The 21,767-nt window shown below is 42.8% G+C and overlaps 1 protein-coding gene across 1 annotated transcript; it reads left to right on the top strand.

The window, feature by feature from the left end:
• The first annotated feature begins 1,541 nt into the window (after positions 1-1,541).
• On the top strand, positions 1,542-20,323 carry LOC145395898 (protein C-mannosyl-transferase DPY19L3-like). The gene is made up of 18 exons (XM_080269421.1): positions 1,542-1,603; positions 5,533-5,864; positions 5,952-6,019; positions 6,595-6,744; positions 7,437-7,526; positions 7,870-7,976; positions 8,971-9,126; positions 9,255-9,369; positions 9,589-9,733; positions 9,927-10,147; positions 10,884-11,258; positions 11,759-11,882; positions 12,543-12,778; positions 13,129-13,350; positions 13,796-13,960; positions 14,483-14,920; positions 18,440-18,624; positions 20,206-20,323. Exons 1-18 carry the CDS (start codon positions 1,542-1,544, stop codon positions 20,321-20,323), a joined length of 3,309 nt encoding a protein of 1,102 aa, XP_080125547.1.
• Positions 20,324-21,767: the final 1,444 nt, after the last annotated feature.

The raw sequence follows: 21,767 nt of genomic DNA, 5'->3' as shown, positions 1-21,767 counted from the left end.
CACTTTCTTTAACTGTTTCTTGCTTTCCTTCAACGCTTCTCTCACATGGACTAGGTTTTCGTATACATCTGGTTTTATAACAGTTCCTTTTTCTTTGATTTCGGTTTCTTAGTTTTTCACCGTTGCTCTGATGGCTTCTTAGGTTTCCTCACTTTCGATTTTTTAATTCATCTGGTAATATTTCAATGTCTTAGGTTACGTAATTACTCTGGCCGTCTTCCTTAGAGCTTTACAACTTCTTAGTTACTCTAAACTTTCTTAGATTTTTACCACGTTTATCATATACATACCAAGTTTCTAAAAGTCTTATATCAATTAGGTTATCTAATAATTTCTTAGAATATTAATCATTCCTTAGGACTCTTGCATAACTAGTTTTTTAAAAATTCTCTAATTCCTTTGAGATATTCTTCGGTTTCCCTGTTTTCTTAGGCTTTCTAGCTTACATGTTCAAGTTTTTGGATACTAATATTGTCACTTAGGATTATCTTATGGAACACTTTTCGTAACACTTGTCACCGTACTAAACATACGCAAACACATAAGGACTAGATTGCCACTTTATGTTCACAGCCACAAACAAAAATATTATTCCACCCACAGGCTCACAATATTCACTCGAGTTATCCAGCAAATTCACGTCACCTTGGGGGAATCTGCGTATCGCTATCTAACCCCGGGATTTTTCTTATTTTGGCGGGTAAGGGGAGGTGAGAGTACCGCCCCCGGGGATAGGTTTTGGCGGGAATCCCCTGGGGTGTTCAAAGGGGAGAGATCGTTACCAACTTTCTTTCGGGTTTTTAAACGGAATATATTTTCACAAGTTTCCCCTGGAGGGTTCAAATGGAAGATATTTTCACGTAATTGCCCTCTGGTTTCGTAACCTTGTGCCTCAGGAAATACCGTAACACCTGGGGTACACTTAGCACATGACGCCCCCGGGGAGACCGGTACACTGGATGCCCCTGGGGACAGCGTTGCACTGGATGGTGGGCGTGGGGATGGCTTTAGAGGAGTTACCCTTTGGGAAGCTTGGTATTTTGGCTTTACACTGGATGCCCCTGGGGAAAACTTGACACTGTGTGATGCTGCTGGGGTTGGCTCTACACACTGAGTCCCTTGAGGGGTAGGAAAGCTGGCACCATGATGGCCTGGGTACAGTTTCTTAACTAAGGGGTATCATGATCTCCCACCAACCACCACCCCTACGCCTCCCCCGTCATCCATGTTCACAGGGCGACTCCAACCCACCACGGGGTCAGGCCGGGGCCACATGAGCACCACTCGAACACCCACGGAACACATGGCTTAATTACAGTACACAGGTGGACTTGTGCTCACCAAACATCATCTTCAGTGACACAGTACTATTAGCCAGCTTACACCACAGTTTATGCATTTCCTCTCAAACCGACGCCAACAAACACCACACCACAGAGATACTAGGCCAGACAGACGGGGAATACCTGGCGGACTTATGGCTGGTTGGTCTGGAATGGTTCCCCGTCACACTAACCGCGTTGGGGATAATTTTAGACGGGATGGTAGAGAAGCTCCGCGTGGCTAACGATGTTGTAGGCGTAGACACTGAACTGATCCCAGGGTTTCCTTCCCAGTACACGTCCCAGTTAACACCAGTACCACCAACACTAGTTGAATGAGGTGACCGAGTGCTTAGGTGCTACTGAGGGAGGTGTGAGAGGTGAAGAGGCTGTGAGAGTGGGAGGGAGAGCACTTCCATGTGACCACCGCCAGCCCACAATATCGACAATCGACCCGTAGCCCTGAGGAGTCGCTTTTGCAGACGATACTGACGACAATGATGCCAGAACCCCGACGCCTCAACACGCCGCACATTAGTTCCTTCACGGCGCCCAGTCTATAGCGTAAAATTACTGTTACGGCATTAGAGATGAAGATATAATTTTAGATCAGATTAAAGTGAGCATAATATTGGTAATATTTAGATAGCATATATCCAAGAAGTTAAGTCAGGGAATATTTCTAGAAACCACACAAGAATTTCCGATGTCGTAACTTTAGCCCCATAATTCGTGGAGCTTAGATGAACACGTAACTCTGATTCTGACTGGGCATTCATAATAGATTGATGGCAATTTAGGCCAGGTTAAAGTGAAATGGGTATAGTAGTTGTTGGAATTTCATCATAAACTTAGCCAAGTTAAGGACTGAGCTCCAATATGGCAACGTTGACCGACCAGCTGCGCGGGCAAGGGCGCCAAAACTCGCCAACACTTTCATCTAATTTTCCCTAAAAGCACCATTTCCACCCAGACCCTTGACTTACCTGATATCAGTGTATAGTTTTAAGATATTTCTATTTATTACCGAGGCAAAATTTAATGGGGCTGGAAGAGAAGGAATACAGTTGAACCTGTTTACAAAATTCTAACTGACAAGTTTTATTATTCTTTCCTCCAGTAAAAAATACAGTATTCCGGCATGGTTTTCCTTACCTCACACACACACACACACACACACACACACACACACACACACACACTCTTCGTGCCCTACGTGTGCTCTAACCTGACAGTTCTTATCTAACATGTGCGTTAACACATACTCTAGTGTAACGTGCGTTATCATGTTCTCATTCATACTTGCTCTTATCTGCTACGTGTTTGTCATCATTCATATACCTCTTTATCTCATCCCTCCATCTCATTCTCGATCTACTCCTCGACCTCACTCACTCGCTCCTTATCTTTTCTCTCACAGCATTTTTTTTTTTTTACCTGATGGATTAGAGGGTAAATTTGCACTACAAATGTCATACAATGAAATATCTGTTTGCATTAGGCAAAATAAAAGCTCAAACAGGTGCAAGAAAGCGTTTTTTGCTAGTTCTAAGATTTTCATTTCTTCACAAGAAATTTAGTGACATTTTAGAGATATTTATACCGTTTTAATGAGGTTCCAGATTTTATAACACATTTGCTTGGGAATTTTTGGAGGATTTTTGGACTAACAAAGTTCTAGCGATTTTCTAGAGCAAGTTAGCAGTATTTGTATCTCTGGATATGGCAACGTAGTATTGGCAACACTGATGTGATGTAAACAAACCACTCCATCAAAACAAACCTGCTCGCCTGTCTGCAATAGTTAAGTTCTTTAGTTATTTCTGACTGTCATGCGATGTTGTATATGCCTTCTCCAAGTTCTGAGGGTTATGTGTACAGGGAGCTGAAGGTGGGAGGGGCTGTGAAGTGGTTAGACACGGGAAAATGGCGGGTGAAGAGGAGGGAATCGATAAACCGTTTTTTGTCCGCTTAGCCCCAATACTCCAGTGATATTGTAGTTTTATTTTTTAATTGTTACAACCAGGCGATTATATTGAAATTATAAGGTTATTCTAATAATGAAGGGGTTGATGAAGGCTGGCTGCATCTAACCTTTCCAGTTCTTTGAGTCTACAGTATATCGTAAGCTTAATTGGCTCGGAGAGAAAAAAAAAATGGCCTCAGAGAGGACTTAGATACTGTTGTGGTGTTATTGCAGTTTCGGACAGTCACACCCTTCACCTAGGCTAGTTAGGTTATCTGTTAAGGTAGTTTGGTTTGATCAGTTAAGTTAGTTTAATTAATAACTGGGTAGGGTCAGGCTAGGTTAGAAATAACATCAGAATAACTTTAACTACGGTATCCAAAAATGCAAATTTACCATTGTTGTTATTGGTGGTGGTGGTGGTGCTTTCCATTCAGTTCTGCTCTATTATTTTTAATCCAGCAATGTGTTTTTCTCAGATAATGTTTTTAGAACCATAGTGCCAGATTCCTTACAAGTAATAATGTGAAACAATTCGTTGCACAGGTCTAGATCAGCTTTCCTTTGTGGTGTTTCATCTGCAGATTAAAAATAAGGGTATTATTGCAGTTACTGAAAGTCACACCCTTCAGTTAAGCTAGTTTGGTTAGTTAGGTTAGGTTATCTTTTAGGGTAATTAGGTTTGACTGTTAGTTTAGTTTAATTAGATTAACATAGTTGGGTAAAGTTAAATTAGATTAGAAATAAAATCAGAAAAACCTTGACTGTCCAGTAATGCAAATTTACCCAAACAAGCAGGATGTTGTGGGGTTTACTGTTTGCATGTGTTGGCAGTTTGTTTATGATATGTCCATTAAGGGAAATAAGTTTTTGTTTCATGGTCATGCATTATGATCATCGGTGGTATGATTCTGTTTTCACTGTGGCATTATGATTCTGATTCAGCCAGTCTGAGGGCTGGAAGTGGATTCGTTGTGCATTTTCAGATTTGAAATCAGATTCAAGATGGACTCTGCCAACCACTTAGGATAACATTTGGATGTTGGTCTTCATTAGGCTTGAATAACACGGATCTAGGTTAAGTGGCATTTAGGTAGACTAATGCCTAAAAGGGCTTGAGCTTTAATGTAATTTATTTTTGCTTATTTACACCTTTAAGAAAGTAAAGTTATATAGGTTGGAGTTAATGTTAACAAAGCCTTAACACCACATTAAAGACCCCACAATATCTCTCATAGCTATTTTTTATTTTTGAAAGTAACATCACAGATGAAACTTGACTTAGAACTGTGCAGTGAATTGATTCACATTACAGTATTATTTTGTAGGAATATGGTGTTGATTTTGTAAATATTATTCATGATTTTCATTGAAAATTAGTAATATTTCTAATATGGCACTTTCTTCCCTGACAGTCTTAGTGGGCTCGATCAGGGAAACGAGTGCACTACAAGCTATTTTCGCATTAACCAACCCAGAGCCTGTTTAATCTAATCAAGACCAGTGTATCTCTCCTACTAATTACATAATGAACACAGATGAAGCAAGAAACACCAAAATGAAGCTAATCAAATGTCCAAATGAAGGTGAACACCTCTCACAAGAACCTAAATTTATATCCAAATGAAACAGAAAACACACTCCTTAAAATAGTGGTAGGAGAGAGAGAGAGAGAGAGAGAGTGAGTCAAGAGGCAGTAATCAATATAGCTTTATGTTGAAGTGGCGTAATTTCCTCACTGATGTCATGTTTGTTGTGGTGTGGCCTCCCTTCGATATACACGTACCATTCTCCCGTTTGTCTCAGTTTCATAGCATCTGTAACTGGAATAAATTGTACTGTAATAACTAAGGAGGTAAGATATGGATTAATCACTACTTGCATTGGTACTCAATTGATGACCAAAATCTATCTGTCTGTCTGTGTCTTTCTATCTATAGCATCTGTGTATCTTTGAATCTACTTTATTCCTGTCTATCTATTTATCTGTCTTTAGCCAGATGCCTTAATTCTGTAAGGGTTGGCCCCAAATGAATTGCTCCATGTTACCCTTTGCCATCAGGCTACAGTTTTTTCAACTCACACCCCCTTCTTTCATAGACCTTTTCACCCCATCCCTCCATCTCATCCTTGGTGTCCCTACCCCTCACCCCTCCAGCTCAATAGTATACTCTCCTAGTTAGTCTCTATTTACCCATTTTTTTCACATGGCCCAATTTAATCTAACCCACTTTCAAACTTCAGGGACAAGACAGAGATGGCATCCAGAGATCTGCAGGCACAGGAGGAAGTGGAGGAGGAGGAGGAGGAAAACTCAGAGACAAGTAGTTTGGAAGAGGATGAAAGCATTGGGAGCTCAGAAGATGACGAAGAAGACGATGACAAACATGTGAAAGTCAGAGAAAAGGACACTAAAGAAGAGGAAGATGATAAGAGTGGTTTGGAAGAGGATGAGAGCAGTGAGGATAGCACAGGTGATGAAGAAGATGTGGAAGAAGACAGTGGTGAAGATGTGAACGCCAGAGAAGAAAACAAAGAAGATGCGGACGATGACGATGATAAGGCGAGAGTAAAAGGCGATAATACAGCAGGGGAGAAAGATGGTATCAGCGAGGGAGTTGAGAAAGATGAGACTCAGGAGATTTTGTCTGGTAGACGCAAAGGCATGGTGGAGATGATGAACGACTACCTGGAGAGTATATTTGCCACAGAGGAGGAGCATGATGAAGAGGTAAGAGGTGGAGGTTGGAGGTGTGTGTATGTGTGTGTTTTTGTGTGTGTGTGTGTGTGTGTGTATGTATTTCCCTAGTTGTCAAATACAGGAAATACCATAGTTTGTAAATTGTTGGCAATTGTCGATTCTGGGAGGTACTTCCATGAGAGTGAAGTGTGGCTACAGGTTTGGTAACTAGCCACACAGTCATCACTCTTAAGCAGGAGACGTTCAGCCACAGGTCCAAGTTGAGACTCACACATTGTGACAAATCATATTACACAGCCTAGATTTCTCTTTTCCCTAAGAGTTTCCAGGCTAGGCCTATCTGATTTTGGCACTTGGTTTAGCATCCAGCGTAGAAAACATCAGCTGTACCCTGACCATCGTCAATATAGGCTCATCTGAAACAAACCAGGTGATCTGCAGGCAAGAGCTACCTTCATACTGAAGTCCACCATTCACCTTTCAGGAAATAGGCAAGGAGTTGGGGGAAGTTTATGTAGCCAGGCAGGACACTTATCCAGCTGTTTGATGCCAGTGCATGAAAGCATCCCACCAGCACACGATTGATTGATCAATGGTATTTTCAGATTGAGGCAGAATTGAATGCAATGTATGGATTGCTGTGGAAAATACTGAGTGCCACCATTGGGATTATTGGTGTGGTGGTGGCATTGACAAAGTACCCACAGTATCTGGCAACACTGCATGAAAATCAGCTGTGGTTCTCCAACATTAAGGTGAGACCATTTGTTTATTTGTTCTAACCTAATGTGATTCTAAGACTGCCTTTTTTTTTTTCTTTCTTTCTTTTTTCTTTTTTTACTCAAACCTGCCCCATTTTATAGGTTGGAACAGTTTAGAATGATGACTATTTTTATTGCATTGTGTATATCCACCTCATTTTGTAAAAGATATGATGATGATGATGATGATACTGTCTCTTTTCCCCTCAGCAGCAAATAATGTCCTTTTTTTTAAGGTCTGGGTACTACTAACAATTTTATTCAGCTTAGGAGAGACTTATTTGACGGAAAGGCTTTGGTATTTATCCTAGTTTTCTATCTGCCCACCTTCTTCTTGGCCTGCCACCCCCAGCCAACCTTCAGACTCATTTATAACACCCTTTTCATCATCCTGTTCCACCTACACTATTCTTTGAGCATACCATCTGAACATGCTCTCCATCCCCATCCACCTTCAAACTTGTACACCTACACCTTTTCACCACCTTGTTACACCTGTTTTCTCACCCGACCATACCATTTAAGCACACACTCTTCAACTTAGTCATCCACAGACTTCCTTACTCCATATCTTTCACAAATCACATTACTGTATTTATTGTCCTGTCCATTATTTGAATTCTGCATATGTTTCTCAAGAACCCCATCTCCACCGCTCTAACTCCTGATGTTTCATTGTAACACAGGAAGTGGAGAGAGAGATATCCTTCCGCACAGAACAGGGCCTCTATTACTCATACTATAAACAGCTGGTCAGCAGTCACACGTGGATGGAGGTCAGTTATATTATTAACTCTGTTGTTGCCATGGATACACTTTGGTGCTGTGAATATATTGGAAGATACTAAACCATAGATTTAAACAGTAATCCCAACACCTGCTTATGCATATGTTCCACATCTCCCTCTCTGTTCCCTGAAGGGAGAATGGTGGACTGCAGGAGGAGGGCAGTTCCAGTGTGTAGTCCACTGGTTTCATGTTTCAGATGATCCTGGGGCTTCAGCCACTGCTGCTACTATCTCTTGGCAATGATAGATGTGCTTAATGTAAATATGGCACATATGGAAAGATACTTAACCCTGAATTTAAACTGTAACCCCCATACCACCTCTTTTGCAGGGCTTTTCACAACTACTAAGAGACAACAGGACAGAACACGGCCGAACCATCAACATCTTCCATCGCTTCAACATCCTGCCCGAGATGATCCTTAGTCTTGTTTACAGGTTGGTCGTGGATTGCACCAAACAGTTTGTTTTTTTCATATTATTGTTGTTATTATGTGGTAGGTGGGGGCGCCCACCATCCACTCACTTGATATAGTGCTGCTTTGGGTGTCTGCCCTTTCCTATCTTCCTTTCTTCCTCTTCTGTCTTTCTTTCCATCATTCTTTCCTCATCCTTCTGTTTATGGGTGTCTTTACACTCCCTCTTCTGTCTTTCTTTCCTTCATTATTTCCTCCTTCTGCCTATGGGTGACACTACACTGAGTGACAAGCCAAATGATTTCCTGTACACCAGGAAACCATTCACTACGCTTGGTGGTAACCATATAACCAAAATATGGCACCTGGTGATTTATTGGGTAATTAAGGCACTCCAATCGGATTGAGCCTGTGTAGGTTTATATCCAAGGGATGGTTGGGGTTTATTGTTGGTAAGCTTCCGAAAGCCATTCGGAGTAACTGAAATCCAAAGCTGCTGTTGGTTCAGGCCCTACACATGTTTGGGCTCAAAAGGTTAGAGAAGACTGTGAAAATGGCCCTAACATTTGCAGGGATGCAGAAAATCCACCCTACAGTAGTCAAGAGTGAGAGCAGTGGAAATGAGTTACTTGAGAGGAGCATGTGGAGTGATGTGGAGGGACAGGTTGACGAATGAAGAAGTGAAGGAAGGTTGTGGGGTAGATATGGATGTGGTTGAAAAGATTAGGAGAAATACACTGAGGTGGTTTGGACATGTGGAGAGAATGGAGAATGAAAGACTGACTAAGAGGGTGTATGTAGGTGAGGTGGAGGGAGGGAGAGGGAGGGGTAGACCGAGGATGAGGTGGAGGGATGGAGTTGAGAGGTATATGAGGGAGGGGGGGGTGAGTTGGGGGGAGGGTAGTCGAATGGTGGGTGACAGAGTGACTTGGAGGAGTTTTGTCTGCAGCCACCCTTTGCAGGATTAGGGCGTCGGGCTGTAGATAGATAGATAGTAGTTTACTCCTTGCCAACAGATGGAGTATGACGGAAGAAAGTGCCAGTGTGTGGTACGTGTGGTGTGTGTTTGGGCTTCACGGCATCTACGCGGCCACCCTCTACCTCACTGCCTGGCACCTCAGCGGGTCCGTACTGTCGGGGGCCATCGCAGTCATACTATTAGTCATTCACCGGTAAGCCATGTTTATTATAAATTGTTCAACATGACAAATGAAAGTGCAAGTGTGTGGTACGTGTGATGTGTGTTTTGAGTTGCATGGTGTTTGAGGGAGAGAGAATACTGTACATCTTTTTATTTCAGTGCTGATGTGACAAGAGTGAACTACACGGTGCCCCTGAGAGAGAGCTTTGCCGTGCCCATACTGGCCGCACAAACACTACTCCTCTGCTCTTACCTCAGACCTTCTGTTGTCCAAGTGGGTTGAGGGGCTTAGATTATTAAACCACCTGGAATTTTATACAGTCAGTACTGAAATCAGAAATTGAAGTTTGTTAGGGTCTTGCTGTTTACAAAAGACTTAGTTATAGTGAAGTGGTTGGCAACAAAGAATATACAAAAGGTAGGTTATAATGAGCACTTAGTTTAGACAGGGAGCTTGATTATTATAACCCACATTAAACATTCATTTTGTTAGAAAGTGAAGCTGGTTGGGATCCTGTTGTTGACAATGGCACTACTGCTGAGTTGGCAGTTTGGTCCCTTCATCCTCCTCTGTCAGCTGGTGTGTTTGGCAGTACTCTGTCGACTTGCACTGCTTCCACAGTCTAAGGTATGTGTGGGTGTGGGTGTGAGTGTAGGGGGGGTTGGGGTGTGGGCATGTTTAGGTGTTGTAATTGTGAATTGAGTTTACTTGCTGCAGGAAAGAAGGAGAAACTGAGACAGAGAGAATAATTCATCTTTTCATCATATTTGTTGGATGAGAGAGTGTGAGAGAAATATAATTCTGCATTTTTTTTCCTCAGGTAGTGGCAGTGCTTGGCATCCTGCTCACTTCACTAGTGCTATCCTGTGTAGTGCAGTCATGTCCACCCCTGGTTATCTCATCCCCAGCCCTCTCCCTGGCCCCCGTGGCCCTCCTTCTGGCCGCCACCCCTCTCGACTGCTCTCTGGGAGCCTTCCTGCGTGCCACTGTTGCAGCTGCTGAGCTTGCACTGCTTGCACTGGCTACATTGCTTATTAATGGATTTATTAAGGTAGAGTAATGGTTCAAACATTTTGTAGAATTTTTTCCATTTGTGAAGTGATGCCAGGGACATTGAGTGATCTTATGCATGTTAAATGATCCAGACTGCAGGTTAAAATCATCCTGCTTCTACATTCTACAACCCTGCTTGCAGGAGATAGGGATGGAAATGAGGGATGCCATATTTGTATGACCCAGTGAGAGCTACCCAGTTACTATTATTATTATTATTATTATTATTATTATTATCTGGTGGTAGGTGGTGGCACTCACCATCTTCTCACTCGATGTAGTACTGCTCTCAGGTGACTGCTCTTTCCTCTCTTCTGACCTTCTTTCCTCTTCTGTCATGATTTTTTTTCCCTTTCATTCTTTCCTCTTCCTTCTGCCTATGGGTGACTCTGCACAGAGTGACAAGCCAACTGGTTCTTTGCAGCTACACCAGAAAACCATTTAATGCGTCGGGTGGTAACCATATAACCAAATTATGACACCTGGTGGTGTAGTGGGTAACTAAGGTGTTCCAGCTGGGTTGAGCCGGTGCAGGTTTATATCCAGGGGGTGGTTGGGGTTTATTGCTCATGTAATGCCTCTCAGGGATGAGTGAGGCTGGTCACTCTCATCTTAAATGTAAGGACCAACTTGCCTAGCCCAGGACTCCTACACTCCTCATGGGGCAACACACGATTAGATAATGAATGAATTATTATTATCTTTGCAGTTATATTTATCATCATCATTTCCAGATCTTCCTCAACCAAGATGCAGACTCTCACATTTATCAACTCCTCCTGGCCAAACTGCGGATGGGTAACCCTCGTGATTTTGACTCCCGCCTCTACATGTGCACAGATGCCTTTGACTACATGGATACAGACACACTCATGAGACTGTGTGTGAGTGGACTCCTCCCTGTGTACACATTAGGGGTCCTTGTGTACATGGTGTCCGGCTTGTGTGCGTTCCTAAGGCCAGTGGAGTATGAATATGAGGAGGAGTATGTAGAGGATGAGGGCAATGAAGATCAAGGCTTTGACGATGAAAATCAAGAATATGTCATTGATGATGACTATTCTAGGATCAGTGATGGCATCCACCTGCTGGACAGTGAGATAAAGAAAGTTGCACATCTGGTTGCAGGCACCTACCCATTTGGTAAGTCTTTAGTCTTTGTTAAACACTATGGCATCCAGAGGGGAGGCAGAGTGGCTTGAGGTGATTGGGTTAATAATGCATGGAGGAAAACATAACAAGGATTTGGCACCTGTCTTTAAACTGAATAGCCAGAACACTGACTGTCTAGTAAGTAGCTAATATGAAGCACGTATATATATGGGTAGGCCTGTGGGGTGGAGACAGGATTCCAGGGGCTTGAATAATATGTGAATGAGTGTTTAACCATTTTCATTGGGCAAGTTGTTGATAGTTCTCCCACTCTTATGCTTTATCTTTGCTTGTTTCTTCATCCTACCTCATAGTATCCTTAGGTGGAAAGAAAAAGTTAAGAAGCTGGTGATGAACAGGTAAAAACTTGATTTAGAAAAAAATGTAAAGAATGGAAAAACTTAATATGCTTTTTTAAGTTTATGTCTCTCTTCTGACAGACATATATGAGGCACAGCAACTAGAGACAGAAGTACCAAAGAGCTCACCATCACAGGAGACATCATCAGCCACACCAAACACATCCAGTGGCCAACACTGCTCACTGATTGAAGGAAAGCCAGACTTGGTGTTTTTTGTTGGTAAGTGCAACATAACTCAGTGCAGTGCAGCATAACAATGTCATCTCATTATTTACTTCTCTAGATTTTTGAAAACATGTGTACATTTTGAAATGCCATGTTTCAGTCTTGCCAAGGTCAGTCCTGTTTACATAATGGCTGTCTTCCAAACTGCACAATGTCCTGCTGTATTACAGTTGAGTCCATTGCTGCAGAGGGATGCCTTCATGTGGTGGCATTGATACAGTTGGCTGACTCTGCTGCCTGGTTATACACACATTCCTCTACTCTTTCCCTGTCCCCCAAAAGGAGGATGGTGGGCTGCCAGAAAAGAGCAGATTCAGCCTGCATTCCACCAGGTTCATGTTCATGTGAGCCTGGGGTTGCAACTATAAGTCGATTTACTTTCAAGTACACGGAGATTTGTCATTCTTTGAAGGTTTGTCTCACATACAGTAGGTCATTGCCATAGTAAGACAGTACGGTGGTCCTGCATCCTTCCCACAGCACTTCTTCATGACTAGCACCATATTTTAGTTATAGTAATGGCAACAGTAGTAGTTTTACAGCTTAGGTGAAGTTGGAAGGATGACAAGCTTATTTCTAGATAAGGTGAACAGAATATACCATTATTTTATACCTGTTGTGTCACATAGTATGGCATAATCTCTGTTTCTGCAGCTGTGTCCTTAGTCTGGGGTGTGCTGGCCTTACTAGTGGTGCGCCTGAAGGTACTGTGGCTACCTGGCATGTGTGTGGTGTGTGGGGTTTTGGTCGGGGATGTTCGTTTGTACTCAGCCATTGCCTCACCCCTCACCAGCCTGCCCCACACCATCACCTCCCGCCTACCCCGCTGCCTGCCCACCTGCCTCAAGATACTGGTCTGCTGTGCCTACCTCACTTGGTTGGTTCAGGGGGTGAGAATATGTGTTGTTTTTAACTCCAATCCAATTATATATTTTTCCACATTGTTCATTTTACGTACGCTCCTCATGGGGCAACGTAAGATAGGATGATGGATGGATGGATGGACAGTTTTGAGAGACCACATGGAGGGAGTGGTTAAGTAGTAATGCATTAGCCCCAGTGCCATCATACAGCTTTTAGACTTAGGTGGTTTAGTGAGTTAAGGCACTTCATGTCTGTGTGGCTCATGAGGGTCTAAAGCCGAATGATGGTTTGGTTCATTGTTCTTATGATGCCAAAAGACAAAAATCAGGCCGTGCTAAGGTGAACAGACTATAACCCCTGTACTGTTATTCCACAGCACTGGGGCATTGTGTGGTCAGAAGTGTGGGCTGAGGAAGTGTACGAGTTCTGGGACCCTGATACTGTAAGTCTTATGGAATGGCTCAGCTCCCACACGTCCAACACAGCGGTACTGGCCGGATCAATGCAGCTGATGGCCGGGGTGATGCTGTGTACCGGCCGCAGCGTTACCAATCACCCACACTACGAGGACGCTTGGCTCAGGCACAGAACACATCAGGTAAACACTGATGTAGTTTGATATAGATGTATGTGTTTGTGGTTTTTATTTTACACACATGCACACACACACACACGCACGCACACTTCTCCTCCTTACACAGAAACATATGCTTGTCAACTCTCATTTGCATGAGTTACCCAAAACTTTCATTCACATATGCAACAGGTCAGCTTTGGAACTGTTTCCCTCAGTCTGTATTCCCCTCTCCCTATGACCTCTGATCAGTTAGAGATATATCTAGGCATTAGAAAGTCAATGGTCCTTGAATGTTGCTGTCATCTTAGTTTTCCTGGAAAGAGCACTTCTTGGGTTTATTGGTCATTGATTTGATCTTTCTTGCATTAAAAAGAATAAATTGCTAAGTAAGATGTGTTAAGAAATGTACAAAACAACATAGAACATGAACCTTTATCAAAACACGCCTCTTGTTTCATGCACACAGGTATATCGCATGTATGGCCGTGAGTCCCCGGAGGCTGTGTACGTGGCACTGAGAGGCATGGGGGCAACGCACATCATCCTGGAGGACAGTATCTGCCTTACCGCACCAGACAACAAGAAACCCCTGTGTAGACTCACTGACATTGTTGACATGCATAACGGACACGTAAGTTAAAGTGGCCGGAGTTTGGTTTTCTTCTGAGAGGGATGGGCATTGTATGTTTTTTTCTTGTTTAGGGAGAAGGGCAGTTCATGTGTTGGTGCCATTATATACAAACAACTCTCAGCTCCCTTCCTATCCACAAGGGCAGTTCATGTGATGGTGCCATTTTATTCAAACAACTCTCAGCTCCCTTCCTATCCACCTGAAAGGGGCTTTGGACTGCTGGAGGGAAGTAACTTTACCCAGTAGTCTACAAAGTTACCATTAAATAACAATAGTTTAACTCTACCTTACATTATCTTTGGTGATTTATTTTATACTTCTCTCCAGGTATATTTATTCAGTATCTGAGAGACTTTTAGACTTGAATGGGTTAGTTACAGCCTTAATTAATTCCTTTAGGTAAACAGAGGATAGTTCACCCGTGAGGGATACGTACAGTGATGGTCTTTATTTGTTTTGGAATCCTGTGTAACCTCAGCTTCAAAAAAGAACATGATGATGATGATGATTTTTTGTCTGCAGGAGCCAGAGGGAGGACCGCACCAGATCACTGCCAGTCTACAGTCTCCACAACACCCCAGGTTCTGTGATGAGGTTAGACATGCAACTGGTGACTACGCTCGCTACTTCTCCCTTGTCATGGAAAATAAGACCTTTAGGGTGTACAGACTTGCACACATGCACCGTAATGATGCACACATGTATCATAGAGATGCACAGGTTCACCATTCAGACACACACAGTCACCAGACTAACATACACATGCAGCATAAAGACACACACACCCACGGTATTAGCAGACACACTCCACAGACAGACACACACACTCACTACACAGATGCACTTGCACACCATAAAGACACACACACACACCATATAGATAGACACACTATGGACACACACACTCACAGCACAGATGTACACAGTCATCACACAGACACAGACAACGACAGAGCAAATGTACACACAGATATGCACACTCACGACACTGCCACACATAAACACACAAACTCACATGCACATAACACAGATGCACACACATCTCAAGCAGTCAAACATTCACACCAGAGAGATACACCAACACAACACACAGAAACACCCAAGCAACACACAAACCCACACACACACCACACAGACTCACACATACAAGACACAAACACACACACACAGCACAAAGATACACACCACACAGAAACGCACACACAACACACAGACTCAAACACACATCATATAGATATACACTTACACCACAGAGGCTCACACAAATAGCACAGATCACCACAAACATAATACAGAATCATCACCATCATCCCAAACTTTTTTCCCATCTAAGGACAACGTGAGGTAGAGTCCAGAGGGCAAGAAAAAAAGCTGATGGAACAAATTAACCAAAAATCTGCCCACTTAAATGATCCACACTTCCCTTCACTTAACCCTCAGGCCCTTGGAATCCTGACCACCCTGCAGGCTTAAACATCCACACTTATGGGCATCATACTACGCAGCAGATGAAGCCAATTCAGTGACTATCACTTCACTTTAGTACAAAATTCTTGGAACTAGCTCACCTTGTCAATTCCCCAGCCTTGTCATGTTCCATATGTCTCTTCCTCATACATTCATTTGCCATATCCACCTCCTTCGTGGTCTACAACATTTCGTACTTTCAAACTCACACATGCATACCCTCTTCACCCCTCTCTTCACACCCATACTCTCCACATGACCTTACTGTCTAAGCACACACTCTTTGACTCTTATCATCCACAGACTTCCTACTTTACAGAAAGCTACAGAAATAACCCAACACTAACGGATCTTCCCTGACATCAAATGGGGACCAACATCTCCTTTCACACAGTGCTTAGAAGACATGGGTTGACAGCCTGAAGTGTGAAATAGTGGAAGTACAATAATGCAGGCAGCACTTGTTATTTCAGTGTTAAAAAGATGTACACTGACACGGGTTAATTAAGTAATTTGGTTCATTAGAGTTAACATTGCGTGACATTTGTTTTCTTGTTACAGTCCAAACCCTCTTTCATGTTACCCCTTTTGTTTGTGAATTTTCAGGTTTACTTCCTGTTTTGTGTATGTATTGTATTGTAAAGTTTAGTTTATGTAGTTTATGTCCAACTAGATTTATGTGTTCAAATTTAGTATAAGGTGTGAAGGAAAAGACTTATGCAGCTCAAAAACTAATATGCAAATCTGTAGCATTCCAATAGTGGGTGTGTTCTTGGTGGCATTGGAACTTTGTAACACCTCTTCCTTTCTGATGTATTAAGTATACTGTATTACACCTTATTCTCTTGGATGGTATTGTTATTGTTATACTTTCCATCAATAGTTTCTATCAGTCTACTGTATACGTAACCACATGTCTTAATCGTAGAAAGGGCAGCCACAAATGAATCATTTCCATGTCACTCTGTCCCCTCTATCAGGCTGCCCTCTGTATGACACATCCCCTCCCTCATATACCTCTCCACACCATCCCTTCATCTCATCATTAGTCTTCCCCTCTCCCCTCCTCCATGTCACTCACTTGCACTCTTTTAGGCGGTCTGTTATTCTGCATTCTCTCCATATAGCCAGACCATCTTGAAGCAACATCTGCTAATGTTGTCTTACACCACATTGCTCCTTCACTTCCTCAGCAATACACAAGAGGATATTAAGCCATACTGTGCGCAATAAACAGCTGTCTCTCCCCACATAGCCAGACCATCTCCAGTTACTTCTCCAGTGCTATCTTAAACCACATCGCTCCTTCACTTCCTCAACAGCTTGCAAGAAGATATTAAGTCATAATGTACACAATAAATAGTTAACTAAGAGTATGAGCCAAGACCTCAGGAACAAGTTGTAATTGAGTTAACCATTTAGCAGATAAGGATTTCAGTTAAATAACATCACTGGGCATTAGCTTAATATAGCCTTTAAACCCTGTATGTACTAACAACTCTCTCAGCTGTTGGTGCTAGAGAGGGACTCCTTCACAGAATGACGTTGATAAAACCCGGCAGCGCACCTACCTGGTTGTATAAACGTCCCTCATGCATCTGTACTTCCCTCTGTCAACCTGATATGAACTACTACAGATATACACTCTAGCCGTGCGACATAGTCTCTTGTGTGATTATTGGTTTATACAGTCTGAACATTTTAGTATCCTTTTATCGATATACGATTGCCATTTTTGCTGTATGATCACTGTGATTCCCTATAATGCACCTTTTTTCTATAAATGATTGTCATTTTCACTTGTACGGTCACCATGGTCCCTACGTTCAGTATGCAGTCACATGTTACCAGATGGGTTTTCCATGGATATGCTGTAACCTAATCATTTAGTGCGGTTCAAGTGTGCTGGGAGTTACCACAATAAGCAGAACATAAAAACAGTGTTGAATGTTGTCAGTCAGGGCATGTCCAGTTTTCTAGCAGGTACTTTAAAACCATATGGAGCAATGTGAATATAGGTCAGCAGAATTTATTATATTTCAGTTCTGACAGTGGCAGTGATCATGTGTCAGAATGGTGATAAGACATGTTGGTATCTTATAATGAACTGTATTTAAGGTTTAAAAAATTAAGAAACAGTAACAGCCAGTCCCATACAACCCCCAACAGGATGTAGGGGCCTGTGAGCAGACTACTGGACTCCAAAACATATATGGGTGTGAGACGCACCTTTGGCCAATGTACCACTTTTTACATTTAGGTTTGTCTCCAGCATTTAGATATGCTAGCCTATGGTAGTGTATCCATGGGCCCTACACCCTCTATGGTGAAGATTATAATACATGGTAGAGTGTTACCATGTACAGTGTACTGTATACAGTAAACTCTCACTTTATCGAACTCAGATAAATAGAACGATGGATTTATTGAACGCCTTTGAGCCCACCAAACATTTTTTGGCTATACCAAACTATGGTTGATAAGTGGGGTGCACCATGCGGCCCCTCTGAACCACCAGCAGTGCACAGGGCGGCACAGAACACAGTTGCCGAGGTTGCAGTTTATCCTGCCCTGTTGGGCTAGGTTGGCGATCAGCCAGAGGCAGGAATAAATGAGCTGGGCTTTTGTAGGCTACTTGTGGTAGGATTGATTGGGACCAGAGTCTGTGGACACTGCATAGCACATGATAGCCCTCAGTTTAGAGCATCATTTGTTGTGTTCAGACTGTTGCTTTCACATCTTATGTCTCAACTTTGCCAGGTGTTTGTCATTGTGAAGTATGGCTCTAATTAGAAATCCACTTTGAAAGGTTTCTGATATCAGGTGAGAGAAAAAGTAGAAGAAAATTTGTTGCAGACACAACCCTAAACACCACAGACAGAGTTGAAGGACCTTTAGCTCAACACTACATGGTGATGTGGCTCATCAGGCTGGAGTTCATGCAGCAACAGCTAAGGCAGATCCAGCCTAAGAGTTCCCAGTTTTCAATCCTTTGTCCTTTCCAACTGCAAGGAGCTGCAAAGAGTCAGGGATGTCCAATGTGTCTCAGCCAGCCTCCATATAGCCTCAGGATCCAGCTCTGCAGCCTGTAGATCCCCAGCCCTCAGCACCTCAGGACTCTCTCAGCCAGATGTAACACCAGAGTCACCAGAAGTCATCCTTGTCGACAGTGATAATGATGTGAAAGTTGACGCAGTGTACAGCCTACAAGATGAGTGGCAGTGTAAGCAGTGTACAGCCATCTCTACAGGTGCAGTGATCATGTTTCTTACCTGTTTTACTCTAACCTGGCCTGAAATTGCCTTCTTTCCATTGTGATTCCAGAGTTGTAATAACAGACTGCAGTAATATGGTACTAGTCATGAAGAAGTGATATGACAAGGATTTGAAGAAGTAAGTTGCAAATGGGTGAAATTCTTTTGCCAGGTTAGTGTAAAATAGGTTTAGTTTTCATTTACAGTATTAGAATATGATACTGTAGTGATTTATTGTCGACATTTCAGTTCTCACTTCAGGGGTGACGCTTGGATTGATCAAACTATCAGATTTTTCCAACCAAGCTTCCCCCTCCGATTAGTTCAGTATAGTGAAAGTCAACTGTATAATTTTTTACCATGTAGATATTGTATAACGAAATTATCTAGAGCCCCCTTCAGCACAGCGACATATTTTACCATCTTGTTTTTGCTGTTTACACACCATTTTAATCAGCTTAGAAGCAAATTATTGCACTGGATGGGTAGGATACAGACTTCACTATCCCATGGAATACTTATAAATTCATCCTGATTCATATAAAACCTCCTAACTAGTATGAATAAAGTAAAATATGTCATTGAAGTGAAGGGGTTAAGGTTTCTGTATAGTATTAATATAACTTTTGGTATTCAGACCTGCTTTATCCCAGCTTTTGTCTTCCCTCAACAAGCCTTTTAAAATCTCTTTCCCTTCAGACGCACCATCCAGTTTTTTCTTTCTCTGTACACCCTCAGAAATTTTGTACGATACTAAAGTTGGTGTGTTTTCATCTGATGTAATTTGATTATTGAGTTGTGGTTGCATGAAAGTTGATGAACCTTAGTTATAATTTAGTAATGAGTCTTCTTGGTTACCAGTCTAATCAGGTCTCCATTCTTACCACACTTGGCCATCAACTTAGCTGAAAAGGATTAGGGATCTTGGTCAGGTGGAAACAAAGATGCTATATCCATTCGTATTCCAATCGCACGCTGTTGCCTCAGTTTGTACTCTAAATCAAATTACATGTGCCATTCTTGTCAGCTTAATGAACTATTATAATATATGGTAATAAAAGAGCTACTGTGAATAGGAAATAGTTAAGAATTAGTGGAGAGGTGACTGGTTACCATAGAATACTGAAGACAGCTTGCCGTAGAAAAAGTAGTCATCATTATCATCATCATTACATGGGGACATATAGTTTAGAAAGTCACTTGTGTAGGTACTGTAAAAAATTTTTAATGCTGTCTCTAGATTATTGTTTTCAACTTTGGGGAGACTTTTGGAAGAGGAGAGGTTAGATATTGTATTGTTTACAGTCTGGTCTCACTATACAACAGTGTGTTGCCATAAATCGCTAGAACGATAATTAAAAGTTATACCCCTTTTCGGAATAACATAAAAACATTGGTCACGTTTTTCGCTAGAACGATATTTTTGATGGCTGCCTCCAAGAATCTCGTGTGGATGCAGTGACGCACGCAGGTTGACAATCAGCTGTCAGAGCTAAGATGGCCACCCAGTGTTTATGTTCACAGAACCCCCATGTTGGGTCTGCACAGGCAGCAACCTGTGTGCCAACTCTGTGAGTTTTGCCTGCCAACTCACATGTCCCTCACCAGTGATCGTCTCCCTCATACTGTGCAAGTTACCTGACCTTCTCACTTGCATAAGACTTGCAACGCTATCACTAACACCAAGTAACAGTGCAAGTATGCAACGAATTGTACTGTGTGCAATAGAAACTTGAGAGACAAATCTGAGTGTATGAAATAAGAAAATGCTCTTCTTGGAAATCATGTCTGATGCTACCTCCAGTGGAAGGCATGGTGATGCTGATGCTGCCGAGGGCAAGGCTAAAAAGGCAAAGCATGTCCCTTCCCTTGACAAGATATTAGACATTATTAAGCGCTATAAGGGTCAGGGACCAAGGAAGATCACTGTTGCTGTATAGCTGCCCCTGTCCATGGTCTCAGTGATCATAAAGAACTCAGATGCTATAATTACAGCATCACAGAGCATACCTTCCTTAACTACAAAACATGTAGCTAGAGCAAGGGAGCCAGTCATGGAGGAACTGGAGTGTCTCCTGGCTCTGTTGGTTAATGACCTGAACCGAGCAAAGCAGCCTCTTCACCGCTCCATCATCTGCAGTAAGGCTGTCAATCTGTGGAAGAACTTTAAGGATAAGGAAGGAATGGAGGCCAAAGAGAATGTCAAGGGCAGCACAGGCTGGTTTGAGTGTTTCAGGGCCTATGCAGGCTTTTGATATGTGACCATGCATGGTGAGACTGCAAGTACAGACATGTGGCAGCTGAGGCCTTTCCTGTGCAGCAAAGCTATTATAGAGGAAGAGGGATACTCTCCTAAGCAGGTCTTAAATTTTGACGAAATCACCCTGTTTTGGAAGCAGGTTTCAGGGAAGTCCTATATCAACCGGGAAGAATGACATGCGCCTTGGTTCAAGGCTAAAAAAGTCTGCTGCACCCTCCTCCTTGGTGCCAGTGCAGAAGGGGACCTGAAGCTCAAGCCCTCCCTGGGAGAACCCCCAAGCACTGGCAGGGTTCATAAAGGAGAACCTTGGGTTATTTGGAGAGGTAACCCCAGGGCCTGGCTGACATCGGCACTCTGCCACTTATACATGGCATGGTGCCTGTCCCCCCATCTGTGCAATTATTCCAGCAGGAGCAGCGTTGCTGACTGAGCCATCCTGAGTGCATGGGGGCCTGGGTGGATAACATAAAGTGGTGCAATGGCCCCCCCAACACATCACTGCTGCAACCTATGAACCAGGGCTTCATCACAACCTTCACACAATGGAGAAGTTGGTGAGAGTGAGTGACTCTGGGGTGTGAGTGATGGGCTTTTGGAAGAAGTTTAATATCAAGCATGCCATCAACATCATGGTGGCGTTGGAAGGAGGTGCCACCAAGCACACTGACGCCATCTGGTGTGAGGTGTGGCCAGAGTGTGTGTACACCTTCACATGGTTCCCGGCAGTCAAAAACAACCGCCGAAGCATTATTGACCTCTTACAGAAGGCTAGGTTTGAGGAGGTTTGCAAAGAAACTGGGCAAGATGACCCGGACTGCCACGCTGA

This window comes from Coenobita brevimanus, chromosome 33 (assembly GCF_032717465.1).
Source record: "Coenobita brevimanus isolate Jiangsu-jjx chromosome 33, ASM3271746v2, whole genome shotgun sequence".
Taxonomy (NCBI): Eukaryota; Metazoa; Arthropoda; class Malacostraca; order Decapoda; family Coenobitidae; genus Coenobita; species Coenobita brevimanus.
Note: the sequence above shows the minus strand (reverse complement) of the source record. Positions and strands in the feature narration are given on the sequence as shown.

Coding starts and splice junctions, on each gene's coding strand:
- LOC145395898 (XM_080269421.1), top strand. CDS start 1,542: ATGGTAGAGAAGCTCCGCGTGGCTAACGATGTTGTAGGCGTAGACACT. Junction 6,020..6,594: donor AGGAGGAGCATGATGAAGAG/GTAAGAGGTGGA, acceptor TGGTATTTTCAG/ATTGAGGCAGAATTGAATGC. Junction 10,148..10,883: donor TTATTAATGGATTTATTAAG/GTAGAGTAATGG, acceptor CATCATTTCCAG/ATCTTCCTCAACCAAGATGC.